The sequence below is a fragment of the Poecilia reticulata genome, chromosome 15, assembly GCF_904066995.2.
Source record: "Poecilia reticulata chromosome 15, P_reticulata-male-v2, whole genome shotgun sequence".
Lineage (NCBI taxonomy): Eukaryota > Metazoa > Chordata > Actinopteri > Cyprinodontiformes > Poeciliidae > Poecilia > Poecilia reticulata.
In genome coordinates, this window is record NC_088844.1 from 9565277 (window position 1) to 9586661 (window position 21385).

The 21385-nt window shown below is 38.6% G+C and overlaps 1 protein-coding gene across 2 annotated transcripts in view; it reads left to right on the forward strand.

Annotated features, from left to right (window-relative positions):
- The window catches only part of srbd1 (S1 RNA binding domain 1), a 50829-nt gene that overhangs the window by 21874 nt on the left and 7570 nt on the right, over window positions 1–21385 (forward strand). For both annotated transcript variants that reach the window (XM_008428736.3, XM_008428735.2), the window contains exons 15-19: window positions 31–122; window positions 3431–3513; window positions 14387–14493; window positions 15563–15730; window positions 17231–17371. In XM_008428736.3, the coding sequence (XP_008426958.2) occupies window positions 31–122; window positions 3431–3513; window positions 14387–14493; window positions 15563–15730; window positions 17231–17371 (591 nt within the window). The remainder of the gene's footprint in view (window positions 1–30; window positions 123–3430; window positions 3514–14386; window positions 14494–15562; window positions 15731–17230; window positions 17372–21385) is intronic.

A 21385-nucleotide genomic window follows, 5' to 3' on the forward strand; every position in this document is an offset into this window, starting at 1 on the left:
TGGTATTTTTCTTCTGAATCCTTTAAACAGCATAACCAACGAGGCCGGGGCGTCCATCTACAGTGTGAGTCCTGAGGCGGTCAAAGAGATGCCAGACTTGGATCCAAACCTTCGGAGTGCAGGTAGGACTGCTTTAATTTCAGAACTACTCTCTAATTCTGGTAAGACTCAGATTTTCCCACAATTGCTAGTTTTATAATCAATATTACGTTTTGAAATGTATTGGTTATTGTTTTAAATAATTACATTAGTGGCTTAATTAGTTTTTTTTTTATATCATTGATATTACCCCTTCATTTTTCATGTGCAAATGAAGGGGTACTGGGTGGCTCAGTTGGTAGAGCAAGCAGGCCTCAACATGGATGTTTGACATCCATGCATTGGCCATTTCCTTTCCTGTCAAATTATTGTTCAATAATGGCTACCAGTGCCAAAAAAAAAAAAAAACTTAAAAAAAGAAGAAAAACACTAAACAGGGTCCCTAAAAAGTGCTGAACACTTTAAAAACTTAAATAACCTATGGTACAGCAGTGTTTTGTGTGTCCCAAACATTACATCAGGGATGCTTCAAATTATTCATGATGTTCAACAAAAAAGACTGCAGATTATTGCCAAAATAAACACACCATGTAAATCTGTTAGCTAGCTTTTTAAAATTTGTTATCTAAAACAACAGAAGCGTGAAGTTGTTTTTAAAAGTTTTTAACCACTCCTCAGCCCCACTCAAACTTTTTAAGTCCCTTACATCCAGGCATCATGTCGGTGTCACATTGAAGTACAACAAACATAGTTCCCATCATGGGCTGCTGAGAAAAAATACATTGCATAACAAATGTTGCCTACATTTTTAGAAATCTGAAAGTAGTCTTTCCTCTAAAAGTGGACAAAAACTGAGACTTTTTGACTCTTTGAAGAAGACAAAGAAAAAGGTTTATATTTTTTTAAATACATATGTTGTTCTATAATCTGTAGTAATTATGTTGCAAAGTTTGAGCCAGTTTGTAATCAAAGTTGATCAAGTACCACTTTACTAACATTTTTAAACTTTGAATGATCACTCTTTTTTAACTATCTGCAAAGTAGCCATACCATAATAATAATAATAATAATAATAATAATTTACCATACAATAATATTCCTATTCACCTTAAATGAAATGAGACCAATTCTTTTATCTGAAACAAAACAAACACTAACAAAGATGTAAAAATCACTGAACATGCACTCACTACCACCTGCTAAGTTAACAAATAAAAAAATGACTCAAAATGCGACACACTGACTGGCTGTCAGTGGGCGTGTCAACGACATACTGAGTCTTTCTAATTGGATATTTATTAATAATTTTCTGTGGTTATATTTATTCGTAATACCTCAAAATTTTGCTTGTGACACAAACCAGCAAAAAAGAAAGAAATAACATATATTCTCCACCATTCTGAATATAAACATGTCTTTATTCCTTTTTCTAGACAACCGTGCAATATTTCTTCTTCAAACACACACGAACACACAAAACATCAATTTTGTGTGTTCAGTGTTTTAAATGTGTCCTTATCTATCTGTACTTCTCTGAAGCTCAACTCCTCTCTGCAGAGACAGGAAGCCCATCAGCTCCTACTGTGTCACTACAAGTACCGTAAAGTCTAGAAAAGCACATCACATTAAATTACCTACTAACATATTAAAAGATCTCTTTTTGAGTCTGGATGTGGATCTGGATCTATGTACAAAGTAACATAGGGAAAATATTTAGCAAACCAATTATTTCGACATTGTAGCTAATTGAATTGTAAAGTAGCCTAATAAAGCTCCCCATGCATCATCACCACACCATCCTCAGTCATTACACTGGATGTTATGACTATGTTCAGTTGTTGGTATTGTGGTTTTCAGGATATGAAAGATGAATAAAATGAACACTGTCATATCAAAAGAAAAAAAAAACTTTGCGTTTCGGAGAACAAATATTTCCAGCAGACTTCCTCTTTAACAGGCATAAATCAAGCCATGTTATTTCTTACTAAGTTTCTGTGGTCAGCTGCACTTAGACCCACATTTATTTTCTTGACAAAAGTCAGATGATGGTTTGAAAGTGACGTGTTGATCCATTTCACTTTTCATTCAATGCTGTTTTAAAGCAGCTGCCTTTAACTTCGTTGTTAGCGGTGGCCTCACCTTCTTCTTTTGCTCTTCCTGCACTCTTCTAGTTATTTTTTGTTGTAGTTCATGACACATGCTGTACACCATGAAAAACTCAAATAATTTCAGTTTGACAGAAAAAAAACCCCAGCATCGTTTTCCCCATGAAAAAGCAAGCGTGCGTCTCTCTCTCTATCCAGGCCTCGGTGTGTCTGATGAGGCTTGTCATCTTGCTGTACTTTGGCTCATAAACTTTTAATGAATGTCGGGGAGTTTCACCGCTCTCCGTTTCCAAATCAACTCCTCACAGAGGGAGAAATGGGCGGAGAGTCGGGGAAACAGGATAGATGGAAAGTGTATTTGGAGGGTTCTGCTGGTGCACTGAGCAAGGTTAGGGTTGAAACTTCATCCCTGTCTAAATATTATCTCAGGCAGCAGCCTCCTGCCGCAGCCAGAAGAGAGAGAAGAGCCATTGATTCCAGATACACTCCCTCCACTGCATCTCATCCTCCTCTTGCTCTTTATCTTTTCCGCCTCCGAGATATGAATCGGACACATCTCATGCCGAATTACGCTCGCCCCAACCTCGGAAATTCAAACACGTACTTTAGCGCCTGCATTTAAAAAAACGCTCTGAAAAGGGAACTAAAGACAAGTCAAACTGAAACGTGTAATTTAGATACAATACATTGCATTTTAAATTCAGTATCTGCTTTTTTACATTTTTGTTCATTTACAAGTCGAAACTACTGTTTAAAATTATTTAGTTTAGATGCCATGTTTTAAATCATTTATTTAAAAATAAACCATACAGATTTAATATATTTTCTCACTAACGAATATGAAACGGAACAAATTCCCTCGTTTCTTTGCATTGACTGCATAATCATTTCATTTAGCGGTTGCAAGATGATGCTAAAAGCTACTTTGGTTGATGCAGACTGTAGATGTTTGTGTGCTACATTTCATTATGAGCCTGCAAGCTCTGGATAATACAAATTAGTGGTTTAAGGGTTCACGACTTCGCCGTCCATCAGGATGCTAAATGACGAGTGCAGAGGCTCATCCTAAACGGCAGCTTTAATTATTATTATTGGGGGCGGAGGACTCACAATTAGGTTGGGCCTGCCTTCGGGGAAGCTCTCTATTATGCGGATGATTAGCATATTCAGTCATTATAAATAATGTGGTTTTGCATATTTAGCAATTAAGTCGTGTTGCATGTGACATTCTCATGAGAAATATGACTTGCTGACGTGTCTTTGGGTGCGCACACGTTTTCTTTTAGTGTCTATTGGAAGACGCGTCCAAGATCCACTGGCTGAACTCGTGAAGATTGATCCAAAACACATTGGCATTGGAACGTATCAGGTGAGCCTTTTAATTTATTTCATTTTGTATATAAAACAAAGTCAAGCAAAGCCTTCATTTTATTTTTTGCTAATTTCATACCCATCAGCATGTCTTTGTTTATACAAATCTATGCTCTTTGGCGTACTATTTCAGTTTGTCATAAAGGTTGTTCACAAATTTCATGCTCAAATTAGACATTTATTTTAATTTCTGCTGATTTTAAAAAATCGATATGGGGAAGACTCTAAATTTTTAAGAGTTCAGCCATGACACACATAAGAACTTTAGTTTCTGCTGCCTCTCGTGCTTATTTGTCTCGGGGTTCATGAACCTAAACCAACACGAAATTTTGCCACATTCAGCTTTACTACGTGTCGTACTACGCCTTCTGTTCCCAGGAACTATGAATTCAATGTTATTGTTGCTGGTATATCCAGTAAAGACGACATGAAAGAATAAAAAACAAGCCAAGAACCTTGGATGACATGTAGAAGTCATGACTCATTGTTGTGCCTTTCAGCTAAACATGGTGAAATTTGAGTAATTTAATGATGAGACAGTCGACGCCATCTTTAAAATGTTTAATTAAAAAAAAAATCAGTTGGCAAAGATATGGGGCTTAAAAGATGTGCTCCTTCAGCAAGTAAAAGTGTTCAATGTGCAGAATTCCTGTTTGTGAGGATGTGAAGCTCATTTGAACATTGAGCTGTGATGCGAGACAGGGTGACTTTTTTTTTTTGTGCTGCCAGGGTGAGTAAGAACAAAGATGAAAACGCTGTTTGACTTTTTGGTCGAACAATGATGGAACTAATAACTTACAATACTGATAAGAATAGTTTTCTATGTAGTTTTGGTATTATTAATGATAACATATTTCCTGATGAATCTTCTTGAAGCAAAATTTTTGTTACATGAGCTACTAATAGGTAGGACTTTGTGCATTTTTTGCACCTGCTAGACAATTTCCAATTGATTGACTGTGATTGGGCATCAGTAAATCCAATACAATAAAAACTAAACTTTTTCATCAAAAATGCATCAAAAATAGTCTCTCTTACAAGTTGTTTTGTGTCTTTCTCTTTTTTGCCATACAAATATCTTTAGACTAAAACACCAGAATCTACCCTGACTGGTGAAGCTTTATTTTTGTTGTATTTAGGCGCTAGGAAGATCCGCAGTGGAAAACCACTTCATGATACAAGAGGGAAAATAGAAGTGAGAGTTAGCAAGGACAGCAGATGATGACAAAAGTCAAAGGCACAGGGAATGAGCGGAAGAAGCTAAAACGGACATTTGAGAGTGAAAGGAGCAGGTCAGGTTGTGCAGCTGCTTTCGTGTGTGCTTGAGTGTGTGTGTGTGTGTGGGTGTGTGTGTGTGTGTGTGTGTGTGTGTGTCTTGGGGAGCGTGTTAGGTCACAGGCCCTTGTCTCTCATCACATTCTGCCGGGCTCTCTTGGGTGCCCACAGTTCTGCACTTTTTGCTCTCAGATCATGTGACTGGGTCAACAAATGATAATATATCAGAGTAAATAAACTCTTGGTGCTGACAGATATGAGATGGGACATCAGTTTAACCTGCATGTGTGCTCATACAAACACTTTTACACACTTTCCCTCCCTGTTTCTTCTCACAGTTAGCAGGTAAGAACGTATGCACATAAATGCATGTGTAATGCACAATTCTAAGTGTTTTTTCTTTATTATTATTATTATTATTATTATTTTGGATACGTGTGAAAAAAAAGTGAGCTCATGGCTACGTTTTCTTTTGTGCGATTCATGGCATTTTGAGGTTTCTTAAAGTTTATTTCTCCTAGACCCAGAAAGCATAAGGGCAGATGTAACTCTAGACAGCTGGCACAGCATGCGCTCTCTTTCTCTCTAACTCTGCTGAGCCAGTGAGTGACAGCTCTGAGAGAAAGGCGGAAATGAGCTGTGGGCTAAAAAAGTGAAGCCCATTAAATTCAGATTGGGTGTAAGTATTGGTGTGGGAACATTATTTTCACTGCAGCACCCCTGGTTTAAAGGTCTCGCTGGATATTAACAGTCTTAGACGGCATGGTTAAATCTGCAGCAAGTGACACTCCTTTCCTCAATATTCATTTGAACAGAAATATGCATTTAATGAGTGGTGTAACATTCAGGACAGTTAAATTAACACATTTTAAAGTAGCTTTTTGCTCTTTTTATTGATCGGAATAGGCCTTGAAACGACTCTCTGTCACTTGCTTGTTGTGATTGTGGTGCTTGGCTAATAGTTGGACAATCCCTACAGCGGTGGAACTAATTGCTACTGAAAAACACACACAAAGGCACACACTGCTGTGTAAGAAAACATTACCCACCTGCCGGATATTAAAGAAACTGTCAGTCTTCTCCTTACAGCTTTCAGACATTCCCTCACTCTTACGTTTTGACCTGTATTTTCATGTTTGTGCCCCGATGACTGATCAGTCAAACACCAGGGTTTTAAATTAGATTAACAGAATTGTTTTTGTCTTTTCAACTATTCTCTTATGACAAAGATAAACATGATTAATGACAGAGTGGCTACAAACTTAATTCAGCAATCCAGTGAACACGGTGACCTGAAAAATCGAAGCCAGTTCTTCATCGAAGCAGATGTTCTTCCACAGAAACAAAAACAAAACTGCTTTAGGGTTTCTTTCACACCAGCACTGTTTGGTCCATTTCAATCAAACTATAGTTCGTCTGCCTGGAAAGTCTGGTTCATTTGAGGAGGTGTGAATGTGCAATCAAGCTCTTGATGCCGACCAAAAATGCAAACTCTGGTCTAAGTAAAAAACTAGGACTTGGTTCAGCTGAAATGGAAATAGACAATTGTGAACAATATGCATGTAATTTATAGACTTATTATATTATTTGCTATTAGTAGCCCCTTACACAAATGAAGTACAGTAAGTGTTTCCCATTCCAAGTGGCAGAGGTTCTACACAGGATGATGGCAAAAGGTGATGATTTCCTGTAGTGGAGCTTAGTAAATCTGCAGAACTAGCTTCACTTTAGTTTAGCGCTGAAAGGAAGCTATGAGGCTAACGTCAATAATAGTTAGCCAGTTAGAGTGTTTACAAGTCATTTATATCCTGTCAGTTAAATTTTTCTACGTAGTACCCACAATAAATATAATAATATGAATATTAAATAATATGTAATGTATTAGAGATGGTCAAGACATACAGAGAGCTGGTGGACTGGTTTGTGTCACGGTGACAATCATCTTGAATCTAAACAAAACAAGTGAGATGATTGTAGATTTCAGATGAAACGGGATTAGATCAAACCCTATTTCCATCAGGGGAGACGAAGTGGAAGTGGTTGAGGAATGTAAAAACCTTGGTGTTAATCTGGACAGCAGATTGGACTGGAAGCACCAGGTGAAGACGTCCACTAGAAGGGAGAGTTCAGACTGTACTTCCTGAGGAAGCTAAGATCCTTCAAGGTTTGCAGCTAGATGCTGTAGATCTTCTACAAGTCTGTTTTTGAGAGCGTCGTCTGGTCTTCAAATGGCTCAACAACCTGATGAAGAAGGCTGGTTCTGTTCTGGGGTCGACTGTGGAACCTCTGGAGATGATGGTGCAAAAGAGGATTTTATATAAAATCAACAAATTCTGGCTTGTCCAGAATTTGTAGAATTTCCTCTTCACGAGACTGTCATAGAAAAACAGAGCATCTTCAGTCAGAGGCTTCTTCACAACCGCTGTAATACACACCGCTACATCAGCATCTACAACAACTCTGAAAAGCCTTGAATAATATGAGTTACAACAACATTTAATGTTCTTCTCGGATCGCTAAACTATTTTTGAATAAATATTTGTTGCTCTGCAGACAATTAAAAGTGACAAAGGTTTCTTAAATTCTTATGTAATCAAGTTGTCAGCCAGTTGCACAGGAAGCAGAACAACTCAACTACTTCCTTTCCCACTTAAAAATAGGAGTAAAAAATTAATGTGAGTGTATCAAGCTTAAAGCACTTCACTTTCTCATTTGCGACTCTTAAAACTTAATAATAGCTCACACCTAATTCACCAGGTAAATGCATGCTGACAGAAGCTTGGTAGCTCTTAGCAACACAAACTGCTTTGACAAGATAATTGTGTTTTAATATGGTAAGACCTTGCACACACTCTTGAAGTCAGAGCTAGCACAAAAAATCGTGCTGCATCTCTGGTAGGATGCGCGAGAAGGAAGCTAAAGTTTCTGGTCAAGCAGCAAAAAATTTGATCAACCAACTTGGATTCTTGATAAGACAGATTTTCAGAAAAGAACCGATGCTTTCCTGTCTGACTGTTACAATTTTATTTCCACCTTACCAAATCCATAGCAAAACACCCTATGTAGGTGTTTTGGCCCAGAATTGTCCGAAATATTGTGGGTTTTTTTTTTTAGGTTTTTTTAATGCAAGTTTTGCAAGTGATGTCACTTTCACAACGGAGCCCACTGTTTCTCTCCTGCACGGGCGCATACCATCATTCAGCTTTGAATGACGGAGCCTGGAGGGGAGATAGGAGCAGACAGAGCAGCTGGTAAAAGGAAGAGTGATAAATCGAGGCTTAAAGTGACTGATGGTTCCTGCTTTGACTTACTGAGGCATGGGAACAAAAATAAGATCTCAAGAGATGATCAGTTACAGAAGCTCCTAATTGCATACTCCTATTATTTTAATTATTTCCTTGTGAAAGTCCCGGCATGATCGGTGTGATTTTTATGGAGCTTTTCATTTGCGTTTGCTGTTGCAATGAATTTGCACAGATTTATGCTAATGGTTTAAAATACATTTGGTAGCTGTTTCCTGCTTTTCCTCTTTATTATGTTTTCATTTACATTTTTTTCTGATAGATTTCATTTTTCTTTAAACCTGTGGTTGAAAATCATCACCATCAAACTCTCAGCTCAGCAGGATTCAAAAGCCCAGCTGGATTAAATAATAAATTAAACATTTGTTTAGGATTTGTAGAGTTAGAATTTAAAACTAGTACCAGTTGGTATGAGTAAGTCAAGAAATTATCCCAAAGATATATTCTTTATCCTACTACAGTGTAATAGAGAGCAGGTAACCTACTTTATTTCAGTCTTTGTTTCTGTGGATCCATTTTTTTTGTGTGTGATGCGGTGTGCTTTGTGTTGATACACAGTGAAATACCTTTCATTAATCATCAGGTGAAAATGATACGACGGCAGTGCGATGGCTTTATGATTTTAGCAACATCTGTCAGAAATGCCCAACAGCGATATTCCCCACTTCCTGCAAAACAATCACCTTGACGTGCACATGCATGCATACGCCAACAGACAAAATCCTTCTCTCCAGACGTACATGCCTAAAATAGTATAAGCTGTGCTTCCTGGGACTTTACACAGGCCCTGAAGAAGTGTCAATCATGGAGAACGTGAACGCCAGATAACCCCTGTGAGAGCTACTTTGCTTGAACGCAGCTCATGTAATCGGGTAATTATGTGACAGAAGTAAGCGACATCTTTGGCTGTACCGTGTCACACTAAGTAAATTTAAAATATTCCAAATTTCTCTCCTCTTCATTGTGGCAAATGTTCCACATTTCCAGACACAAGCTCACCCCTTTTCTCAGGCGACCAAACACCTCCGGATGTTTTGGTGCAAATTACAGTTTGCATCATGCATAGAGCATCGTGCAGGTGGAGGCGTTATTTAAACTCTGCTTCTGAAGCAGCAACAATCGGGCGCCGAGGACTGACTTAAATCAAGGAAAAATAAAATGAATATTTGACTAAGAGACATCAGGAAGTGAGTATCCTTGAGGTAATGTGTTTCAGTGACCATCAAGAAGTTAACAAAATTGCTTTATTTAAGATTCAGCATCTTAAAAGTTAAAGTGAATGTCAGCAGAATGTGACTTGTTTTGCAGAGTTGATTTTTCTCCTGAAAGGACAGAGTAGCGTACCTCGAGGATTCAGTTAACCTGTACTGTATTGCTGCTGTATTTGGTGCGGTGAGACAAATGTTGCTATATTTGAGCAAAGTAAAGACTTTTGCACGTGAAACCAAAACACCAAAAATATCAAAAGCAACACTCCTTCATAAACACAGCATGCAAACGTTAAAGCACGGTGGCAGAGGGCTCAATGTCTGGGCCCGTGTTGCAGCCACACGATGTGGAGTTGTCATGATATTCTCCACTTGTTTACCCTGTTGTTTTGAATATTAAATGGACAATTTCACATTATGCATTTTTCAATTTTTGTAAGAAAATATTTTTGTTAATTTGTAGAAAATTTAAAACTTATTGTATACTTATTACATATAATAAAACATATAAATATATTCCTAAACTAATTGAAATGTTTGCTTGCATTCAAACATAACTATGATGATAAAACGTGATAAAACGTTCAAACGTTAAATAACAATTTCTGAACCTACTTTTCTGCATTCCCCTCCACGCAGCCGGAGACGCAAAACAAGGAAATAAATTCCTTATGTCAAAAGCAATGGAAAAACCTTAAATGAAACTTGATCCCTAGGTTTGAAATCATTTTTACAGTTAACCTTCCATCATTACTTCCTTTAGGCTCTTTGCGCTTGCAGTCGCTCTGGCTCCAGAGTTCTTCTATTTGCTTAGCTCTTGGTGACAAGATTCATGGTTTCTTAGTTAGCTGTCGGCCTTACGACTTCTGCCATCTTTGTCCGTCAACACCTCGACTTTTAGCAGTTACTTTTGCGCCCCTTTTTCCCCCTCTTGAGTTTCTCCCTGTGTGTTTCTTTGTAAGAGGTGGCTTTATATGTACATGCTTCTTGTTAGGCAGCGCGCCACAGAAGTGGGACGTTGATGTTTTTCAGCTTCTCGGTGAAATGCCGAGAAAGTGAAAAGTTTATTTTGGTTTTCTGTCCTTCTCTCAGCATTTTTCACCTCTCGTGCCTTTTTCTCTCTTTCTCACTCGCTCTCTGATTGACATGTGGTAACTCAGCAGAGTTTTAGCACTTGTGGTGCAGACAGAAGCACTTTGTTGAAGTGTATTGGTAAGCGGACTTGAGCTGGATTTTGGGCCAATGCAAACATGACCTTCACACATAGGGATCCAATCCATTGGTTCTGGATTAGCATGAGGTTTTGGCTGTGGCAGGTGGAACCAACTAAGGCTTTGCAAATCTATCTCATCGATTTCAGAGTCACTTTTTCTGGCTTCTAATTCTAATGAAAAAATGCACCAACAGAGGAAAATCACACAAAAAAACTTGAAAATAAACAGGAAAGTTGCATAATATGTTCCTGCAGTGAAACTGAAAAAGAGCCAATGTCTCTAATTATACCTCAGATATATAATTTAATAATGACAGATATGTTTTTATTATTATTATTGTTATTATTTATTACGGACCACTAATTCAGCATAATTGTTTTTCAACTTTGAACATTTTCCACATTCTGCTGTGGTGCTACCACAAATTTAATGGGTTTTGCTGGTATTTAGTCTAACAGTCCAACACAAAGTGGTGCCAAGTTGTGAAGTGTAAAGGGTCAGATGTCTTTCATGCTTTTTTTGAATTGAAAACCAGAAACGATATTCCTTCGATTTGCATTTACTGGTTGGTGGGACCTCCTTTTGCAGCAGTTACAGCTAGAAGCATTCTTCTGCGATTCCTCTGTCAGCTTTGCACTAATAGAGACTGAAATTCTTGTCCGTTTTTCTTTGCAAAACAGCTGAAGCTCAGTCAGATTGGATGGGGAACAGATTGTAAAGCGGGCTCATGCTTTATGTTCTGTGTTGTTTTGGAAGCCAAAACTCCACTCCAGCTCTTACGTCTGACACGTCTTCCTTTAGGATTGCCCTCTTCTTACCTCTTTTCATCAGTTTGATCAGATTCCTGCTCCCTGATGAAGAAGGCATCCCCACAGCACTGTCACCACCATGTGAATTGTGGGGTGATAGATTTCATGTAAAATCCCAATAGAATGCACTGAGGTTTCCAATTACAAAATCCCAAAATGTGACAAAGTGGCTGTGAAAGGTTTTGCAAGGCACTGTAGTAGAGTGTAACTTAACATTTGAAATGTATACAGAAGGACAGTTTCTACTGATTGATATTTTAAAACTGGGGTTATATATATATATATATATATATATATATATGTGTGTGTGTGTGTATATATATATATGTGTGTGTGTGTATATATATATATATATATATATATATATGTGTGTGTATATATATATATATATATATATGTGTGTGTATATATATATATAATCAGACCAGTTTTAAATTCATTACCCACTTAAGATTTTTGAGCGTGGTAAAACAAGATAGACAACGGTTCTAGTCATTTTCTTTGTCTTTGTTTTTCTCACATCAGTTTTTAATTATTGAAAATGAATTATAGTGTATATGTAGGGTTAATCCTAAGCAATCAATACCTTTTTAGGCAATTAACTCCCATCTGCATCTGAGCCAACTACGTACAAAGACGTAGCGAGATCTGTGTGCAATTAGAATACCTTTCATTCATTCTCTTATGCAGCTCATTTGAGTAGAAATATGAGAACAGATTTACTGAAGGTTCAGCCTCTCTGTGGTGCTCACACCTTCAACTTTCTCGTGTGAAAAAATTCTTTTCTGGTGTGACATTACAGGTGATTTCCTCTCCATCCTGTTCTACTATCTCTGACTCTCGTCTCTTTCTGCGCGCCCTCAGCAGGAAGTCATAAATCTTTCAGATCTACCTTTGTGGGAAGTCTTGTTCAGACGGTTCTTTTTACTATCTTCAAAATGCTTCTGGTGATGCATAGCTTTAAAAGTATGAAATGAGTTGTCTTCTGTCTACACTTGGGCCACTTCTGTATTAATAGAAGTGGCCCAACAGGGCATCTACAAAATTAACTGTTGCGCTAAATACAGGGTAATGGTCATTTTGTTACATTAAGTGTGAATAAATAACAATGAACAAATGGGCAAAAATATAGTACTGCATACTCTTGTAATAACGTTATAACACACTAACTGTTACAGTTTTAATGATGTAGTCAATACTACATATGTTTTTGCTGCTTTGCTAGTACACTTGTTGTGTGCCTTGTCATGCTGTTTAGCTCTTTCATAAACCCGGTGTTATTTGGGTAAGTAGCCAACCTGTAAGCATTTCATTGGACATGATGTTCAAAGCATCATCATATCTAATGAAACAGAGTTCCTTAGTAAAGAGTGATGAGTGACTCTTGAAATTTTAGTGGTTTTGAAAATGTTTTTAAAACTTTGATGTACCTTGAAAATCTCTTGTTCACCTATGTTAACTGGGAAAGCCAAAAAACATGCAACGTTTAATACGAAGCTGTAGATTTATCAGTAATTTTTACAGCTCATTTCATTATCCGTGACAGATATTAACCAAGTTACGTGTACCAAGAACGTGTACGTTGTTATGAAACTACAAATGAATGCCTAGTTTTTAATAAATAAATGATTAAGTTAATTATGAAGCAGTCAAATAGTCTTGAAACCAGGCATTACCCCGAGGAGTTACATGTGCTCTCATATTTATTGGTACCTCCGGCTGACTCACCTCCCTCTTTGTCCCCGTCTTGTCCGTAGCTGACAGAGAAGGTTGTGTGCTTGTGTTGTTGTTATCTGTTTACAAGTCAGTGTTTGTTCATGGCTCGATCATGTTACAGGGAAGCACACGCTGCTTTCCGGCACGTTTATACACACGACACACAAAACTCATGCGTGTAGACACCGCCACGGTGACACACAGATACGACGGCCCATCAGGAGCTCACTTTAGAGCGTCAGCTAATCCTCAAGCAGCTGCTGAGGCATCAGACTCCAGCTGCAGCCCTTGAATACTGGGGATGTCCCACTGTTTGGTGCTTTAGTGCTGCCGCTGTATCTCATAGGATTCCTTTTGTTTTGCCTTTTCTTTTTTGTTTTGACTGCTTAATTCTTGATCATCCCCAACTTTTTTGAGTGTGAAAAATAGCTTTTTGTCCTTTGGGGCATTTCATACCAAATGTCTAAACCTTCGTATGAAACACTCTGATGCTGCATTGTCAACCAATTATGTAAAGTAATTTCCTATTCTCTTTATTATATAATGTAATTATAAATGTGGTTGTTTGACTATTTAATAAAAACAACCTTAACTGCAGTGAATCGCTCATTAGTTTTGTAATTTATCACGCATCAAAAATATTACAGTCCTTAATATTAGATTGTGGATAAAAAATAAATCTAAATCAGGAATATGGAATAATTAGGAAATACTATACAACGGGTTACTTATCACCAAGAGAAGAAGATCCGCTGTGGTTAAGTAGATGAGTATTAAAATAGTTAGTCATTTGTTTACAAGTAGGTACAAATTTGCACAGAATCACAGATTTCCTGCTTACTGTGTTGAAAAAATTAATAATACTAATAATATTTATTCATCCAGCCGAGCTTCCACCTCACGGAGCACCCTTCCTCTCCTCCTCTCCCTCTCGCTCCTGCAGACTAGCGGCAGCAGCAATTAGCAAACACCTGGTGAAACTGTGCGCCTGCTGAGCTCATCATACAAGCTACTTCTCAGTTTAACACTCTTAGGATCAGTTGTAAACGGCATAATGAGGAGCATTGTTGCAATGATGTGCTGAAGGTGGAGTGTCGGAGAGAATAGGAGCTTCTCAGAGAGTCAGAAGTGTTAAAATGCAAAGACACATACAGCATTTTTTATAACGACTCAAGGTAACAGAGTTACTTGATTGTGCTATAAAATGGCACTATGTGCTTGGAAAATACATAACACCAACCCTTTAAATGAAATCTTCAATTGTTTGGACCAAGTACATCAAGAGAAGTTCACCGCTGTACCACGTCTCTTATTTTAAGCTCTTTGTTTGCAAACGTGTTGTTTTAGCACGACGTGTCAGCTGGAGCTCTGAAGGCAGCGCTGGACGGAGTGGTGGAGGAGTGTGTGAGCTTTGTGGGAGTGGACATCAACATCTGCTCTGAGACGCTAATGAGGTAGCTCACACACAGAGCATTCACGCAACGTTGCATCTTCTGGAAAGATGCAGCACACTGCATAAGGTGTTGTGATTATCAGTCACTTGATAACTGTAGCATGATCTTTGTGAAGCATCATGAAGACTGATGTGAACATCTTTGGACGTTTGTCACAGGTAGGTTTTCGTGTGTGTGTGTGTGGATCATCTTGTTTGTGTGCGCTGCATCTCAATCCTCTGACATACTTTCCCTTCACAGTCACAACATCGCAAACCTTCACTCGGTGATTAATGCGCGCACACACAAGCGGCGTGCCAGCTTTTCTGTTTAGACTAACGCTTCACAGCCCGGCCCCACTTACAGGGCTGAATGGAGTCAGCTGAGGGGATTAGGAAAGTCTGCTCACACACAGAAAGAAAAGCATAAACATACGCAATAAAAAATAAAAAAAAAGATACATGAACACCACTCGTAGAGCATTGCAGGATACACACTTGCAGCAGTTTTTGCTGTCATATGCTCGTAAACCAGAATTGGAGGGAAAAAGCAGCTGTTTTACAGTTAACAGCTAAGGAAGCTGGCATGGGCCTCAATGCAGCCATCAGGTCATCTGTTTACCTGTCTGCTCTGCTAGTGAACTTTTTCCATTTCTGCCATCAGAAAAGCAACACACACTAACACACAGACGTGTGGATGACTGAGGTATTATGTGGAGTGTTGACGCAGCTCTGTGTTTTAGAGTAAGTGACTCGCTTTGGGCCTTAGCAGCGTCAACCTAATTGAGTTTCAAATTGCTTCGCTCCTTTTCTCAGCAATAGTGGCTCATATATACTCAGTACCACGCAGTGTGTGTTTCTGGTGTTGTGGGTCTTGTTTAAAAGTCCAGGTCACAGTCATGTCTTCCATAATGTTTACAACTCTTTGTTAGGAGAACGTAGACATTGTTTTTTGGTTTTTAGGCTTAACTTGAGATGCTCTGTTGTACAATAAATTACAGAATTAAACAAGGATAAATGCAGAGTTTCCAAGAAGCTAATTAGACAGGTGCTGTGAGATATTTCTCTGTTAAGTTGGTCTCCTTCTGTAGGCATGTAGCGGGGCTGAACGCAGGCAGAGCTCGCAGCATCGCAGAGTGGAGAGAGAAGAACGGTCCGTTCATCAACAGGGAGCAGCTCAAACTGGTCAAAGGCATGGGACCAAAGAGCTACCAACAGTGTGCCGGCTTCATCAGGATCAACCCTCAAACTCTAAACAGGTTAACACAGATTGCTATGCAGAAAACAAAAAACACAAAAAGCTTATTTTTCCCCAGAGATTTTTTTGTTTAAAGTTATTGGAAAGATTTCGTAAAATTCAAAGCGTTCATGAAAATTAGATAAGAAAATATGGATCAATATTGATATCTGATGTTGATATTGCTATTATGGCTGATATATGTTAAGAAATGACTAATTGCAGCTAACGTGTCATGCATTCCTAATAAAAACTGCACTTATATTTTGACGTGGTCAATTACAATTCAACTCGGGATCAATTTGTTTATAATGTACATTCAAGAACCAGCAGTTGAACCTAAGTGCTGTCCAACACATAAGACAAAAAGATGACATCAAACAAACAAGAAAAAAAAAAAATCTTTTTAGACAAGTTCAAAAGCTAAAATTCCTAATATGCAGATGGAGTTTAAACAGTTAAAGAACAGCTGCCCTATAAGCCCATGATCCTCTACGTCTCAAACTAGACAGACAGATCGGGCGAACACGACCATGGCTGCTTGTGTCAGGTGAAAATTGAGCATCTGCATTTTGTAAAAACTGCATCCGATTAGTCTGAGACCCTACATGCCACTGCAACCATCCAGGTAGGAAAGAAGGAAGACATGGGTAAGCTTTCCAAGGTTATTAAAAGAAGCAAATGGAGGCACTTTGCAATCATTCTTTACTGAAGAAAGTTAGCTTTCACAGCATCTATCTATTAGATTGTAAGCTTTTTGCCAGAACAACTTGCAGATTGTTAGCAAATGATTATCCTCATTTAGTCTCTGTAGAGATTTATTTTCACTCACCCCAGAACATCTTAACGCGGAAAAAAGTTTATCGAAGAAGTCCTGGCATCACGCTTTGTTGGGATGTAAACCCGAGCATCACTGGATGCGTTACAGTGACATGCTTGAAAGTAATGCCCAAACACTCAAATAACCTTTATTTGACATAACTCTGCTATAAATAGCACTCTTATAGCAAGAACATGTCTAAAAATAATAATGGGTATGTTGCTAAGCTGTATCTAGCTTAGGAGTTGTTTTGTGTTTCCTTATTGTTAGATATTTTTATATTAATGTGTAATAGATCAACAAAATGGTCAAACTCAAGAACTGGAATTAAAATTTGTGAAAACGGAGCCCATGTCTATTGAAAAAAGAAAAAAGAAAAGCCTACAGTATATTCTTACAATAAAAGTGGCCGAAGCTGCAGCATTATGTTACAAACTAAGCATTCTGAGGTTTAGTGGTTTCTGCTCAAATAATTACTTGAGTTCATATGAAAATATAAAGCGAACCACTTAGTGTCTGACACAGCCAAGGCAGATCTGAGATCTGTGCAAAACATCAGCAGATTTAACATCTGAAAGCTGCTGACTGAGAATTTTATTGAAGCAATATTCAGACGTCCAGATCTACGGCTTAGCCGAACCCAAGTTTCTTGATTTTAAAGGCGCGCAGCACATTTGAAATGCATGTGTTTTTGTCAAACAGTGCCAAGCCGTCGCCGCCATGCGCACCGGAGAACCCGGCACCTAAGAAGAGCAAAGGGAAGGCGGGTTGCAGCGTACCGACCTCATTAAACCCGCTGGACCAAACCTGCATTCACCCCGAGTCCTACCATGTAGCGCAGAGGTACGGCCCGCACAAACACACACACACCACCACCGCACACGCACACTTGTACAGCAGCAAACCCCACTGGCCGGGCATGTTCAGACAAAGATGGAGCTGATTTTAACGCCGTCTCATATGGAGCTGGTTATAGCGGTGGAGGACTCTGATTTGATTTACGCAGACATGGGATACAAGAAAGGAGGCGTTGGCTTTCCGCATGTGCACGGCGGCGTGTGTCCTTGTGTGAGAAGTGATTGTTAGAGCTGCTGATGCTGTTATCAAAAGCACATTGAACATCTGCCGTAGAAAGCCGTGCGTGCGCATGTGTGTTTGTGGTGTTTAAGCCCTTTCTCCTGCAGCTGTAGTCACTCAACTGTGTTTAGTCTACATACGTTCTGACACTAGTGGCTTTAAGAATTACTCCACTCATGTTGATGCGGCTTTAATCGCCTCAGTACGTGTGTGGGGTGGTGTGTGTCTCTCTGCACACATGGAGATAGGTTGCTTTATGAAGTCTTTTCCTTGTCGATGCTGTTTTAGCCAAGGTGCTATGCTCCTTTTTGTTATTTAGCACATAATAGTTCCAGTTTTATGCTAATTTTCTCTACTGTATATTCACACTTCCCTCTCATGCCCAAAGCTACAACTTTAAAAATTAAGTTTCATTCTTTCATGCTTTTCTGCCTGACAGATATCTCCCTCTCTTGAACTCTGAATATTTTGTTTTCTTTCTTTCCCAGTGGTGTTTATTATCTTGGCTCCGTAAGGTGCTCGTCTCCTGCTGAATTAAAATGAAAACTTTTTACCTAGAGAAGTTGGGAGCGCAAAGAGAAATCACACTGTTTCTGCAAACGTTTAAAAAAGAAGAAAAAAAAGAAGCAAATAATAAATAAAGACGCAAACGAGGGTTGCTTGGGGGGAGGCTTGGGCGTTTATATGTTCAGAGATCTTCACATTTCAGAGAAAAACAGGGAAGAAAAAGTGACTTTGCTTTTAAGGAACTTATACAGTATTTGTGTAAAATGTATCCCTCTGAATCCAAATGACTGTGCCACGACTATAAAATTTAGGCGACAAATCCGAAGCTCCTAAAAATACTTTCATCAGCTTTATGTGTACAAAGTATACTAAGCTGAAACGTATTAGCTCCTCCGCTACGACGTTTAGATTGTTTCCTCTCTAGATGAAAATTCTTCTGTTTATTGTCACAATACTGAAAACCAAGCCTTGAAAATTCAATTGCAGTTATAATTAATAGGTGTGCACCGATTGCAGTTTTCTGGTCAATCACCAATTACCGTTCTATTAAAACTCCTAACCTGCCGATTCCGATTTTGGCCGATACCATTTATTTTTTTTTTTTAATCTAAAATGTTGCTAAACGTAGCAAGAAAGTTGATGAGTTGCCAACAGTGAGATGACTATTGTTAACTGCAGACTGATCTGGTGGGCCGGTCTGCTGGTCATAGCTCTCTCACAGCAGAGCAGAAGAAGATAACATTTGATTTAAATGCCTTTGCTGAGGTAGATAAAATTGGTGGTTAAGGTTGGCTTCACATATAAAAATTGGCCAATCACCAATTTCCCAAAATTGGGGAAATCGGCACCAATAAATTGGCTGGCCGATAAATCGGTGCACCCCTAATAATTAATAACAACAAAACAAAAAAACATTTGGGCAATGGAATTTACATTTTAAAACTTTTGAAAATTGCACCAAAGAATTGCCAACTGTGCATGTCGTATATACTTATAGAACTTGTGCCACACAAAGCAGAAAGAATGAAGTTGATTTAATGGAGTTAAACACTATTATGGACCAGCAATCACTGACAGAGATGCTGAGCATCTTCAAGACTTTGTGAAATGTGAATCTTTTTCTATTCTTATTAGTTTTATATATGTTTTTTTCACTTAATTATTCATCGCTAGTTAGCGCTGTATCGAGGGGACCTAAGTCCATTCCTCAAGAGCTGTCGTCCTGCACATCGCATGTGCGTTGGAGAAGGGATGCATCTACAAGTTGCATCTGGACAAGTGGACTTTTCTATTGGAGTTTCCCTACTGGGTTATAATAAAGGTTATTTCTGTTCTGTTCTAACTTTTTTTATACTTATTTCCACCACAGTGGCATTTGATGCACTTTTTAGCCACACAAATTCAAAATCTTGACTGGAACAAATTAGGTTGTGACTTGTGAACAAGCAAATTCTGGTCATCTGGTCAGTTCAAGTCCTTGATCCCATAGAGAATGCTAGTATAATTACACTAGTTTATGGTAGTTATGCTGTTCCAGTTTAACGTCCCTGTGAGTGAACACTCATTCAATATCTGCTCCTGAAGCTTTTAGTCTCTCTTAGATCAGGGTCTAAGCTGGATCTCGGGTTCCACCCTGGGATCACAGTTTACTGTACGATAATCCTCTCAGCATTTGAAAGTGTAGCAGATTTTGAAGTAGAGTAGAGTAGAGTCCAAGTACCAGATAACAACAAAAAAAAACTATGAAACAGTCCATTTTTTTGCATCTTAGAATTGGAAGCTAACTTCACAGTAAAGCCCAACCATGTAAATAAATGTTTTGCACTGAAATATTCAGAAAATTCAACAACTCTTAAGAGTAAAATGTTTGACTTTTAAGTCTAGTAAAGCAATGAAGTATTAACTGGAAAGTATGTGGGAGTCCTGGCAGCTGATAATCATGATGCAACCGTATATCTGTAAGTTCTCCTGCTCTTCTATTCACCTACAGCCGGTGAAATCTGCAGGTCTGGCAGGGAGCGTTGTGAAGGAACGCTGTGAGCGTGTATGTAAGCATTCATGTGTGTTGTGTCTTTATGGTTTATACTGAATATCATGTTCATCACATTAGGGGAACTAAATCCTCCATTACTGCTCGCAGCCCACACATCTGCCGCCTTTCTGAAACCATATACCCACACATGCAAAAAGCAGAAACACAAACGCGCAGACACATTTTGTCCACCTTTCCTTTCTAAATTACGTTTTGCTTGTGCGAGAACTGAAGCCTCACTCTTCGGATTGTTAATTTTTATCTTCAGGAGAGAAGGGAGTTTAACGTTTTTTTTTTTCTTTTCTTTTTTTTAATAAATCTGTTAACAGGCTGTCGCAAAATTTTTGAGTCAGATCCAGCGTTGCAGTAATAGTAGTAGTAATCTGGTACCAGACTGCTGAATATTTCCCCTGATAAGTAACAGTCCGGGCCCCGATATTTCTCCAACACAAGGCAGAGCGGGTCCTCGCTCTGCGCCTGGATAAAATCTACCATCACTGCCCACCCAGCTCCAGCCCCCTACACACACACACACGCACACGCACGCACACACACACACACACACACACACACACACACACACACACACACACACACACACACACACACACCACCTACATGCACTGTGGTGGTAATAATTATTAAGGCTAATAGCTGTGCAAGCCTCTGGATTTCCAGTCTCCCTTAAATACTAACATACATCGCTGAAAAATGAGATGACCAATGGGAACGCACACTTGTTGGCAACGGCCACTATCACTCATCTGGGCCTTTTTTTCCTCTTAGATTTTACTTGAAAATGGATTTTCTGCTCTCTGTATCCATTTGGATGTTTATCATCTTTTAGATTAGCAGTTGAGAAAAGCTTGCTAATATGACAGCTAGGGGATGAAAATAGTTTAACACAAACAATTCATCTTTTACAGTGTGTCAGCCATGAACTTTTAAAAGTATTTTTATTGTGAACTGCCAACTAAAAGTTTATTTATGTGTAATATCTCAATACAGAGACTGCTGTTCTGGTTGCCCATTGGCTTTGAATTATTTTGTAAGATATTATATGTATCACATTACTAATAAACCTTTAGACTGTGGTGAAAAATATTGTCTCCTTCGAGTATAAATTTAGTTAACACAACATTTCTCCCATAGTGTTTTGGAGGAAAACTGTATTTAAAAAACTCCACCACATACAGAGGCAACAGTCCTCAATGCAGTTGTCCCCGGTTCAGTTCCCATCC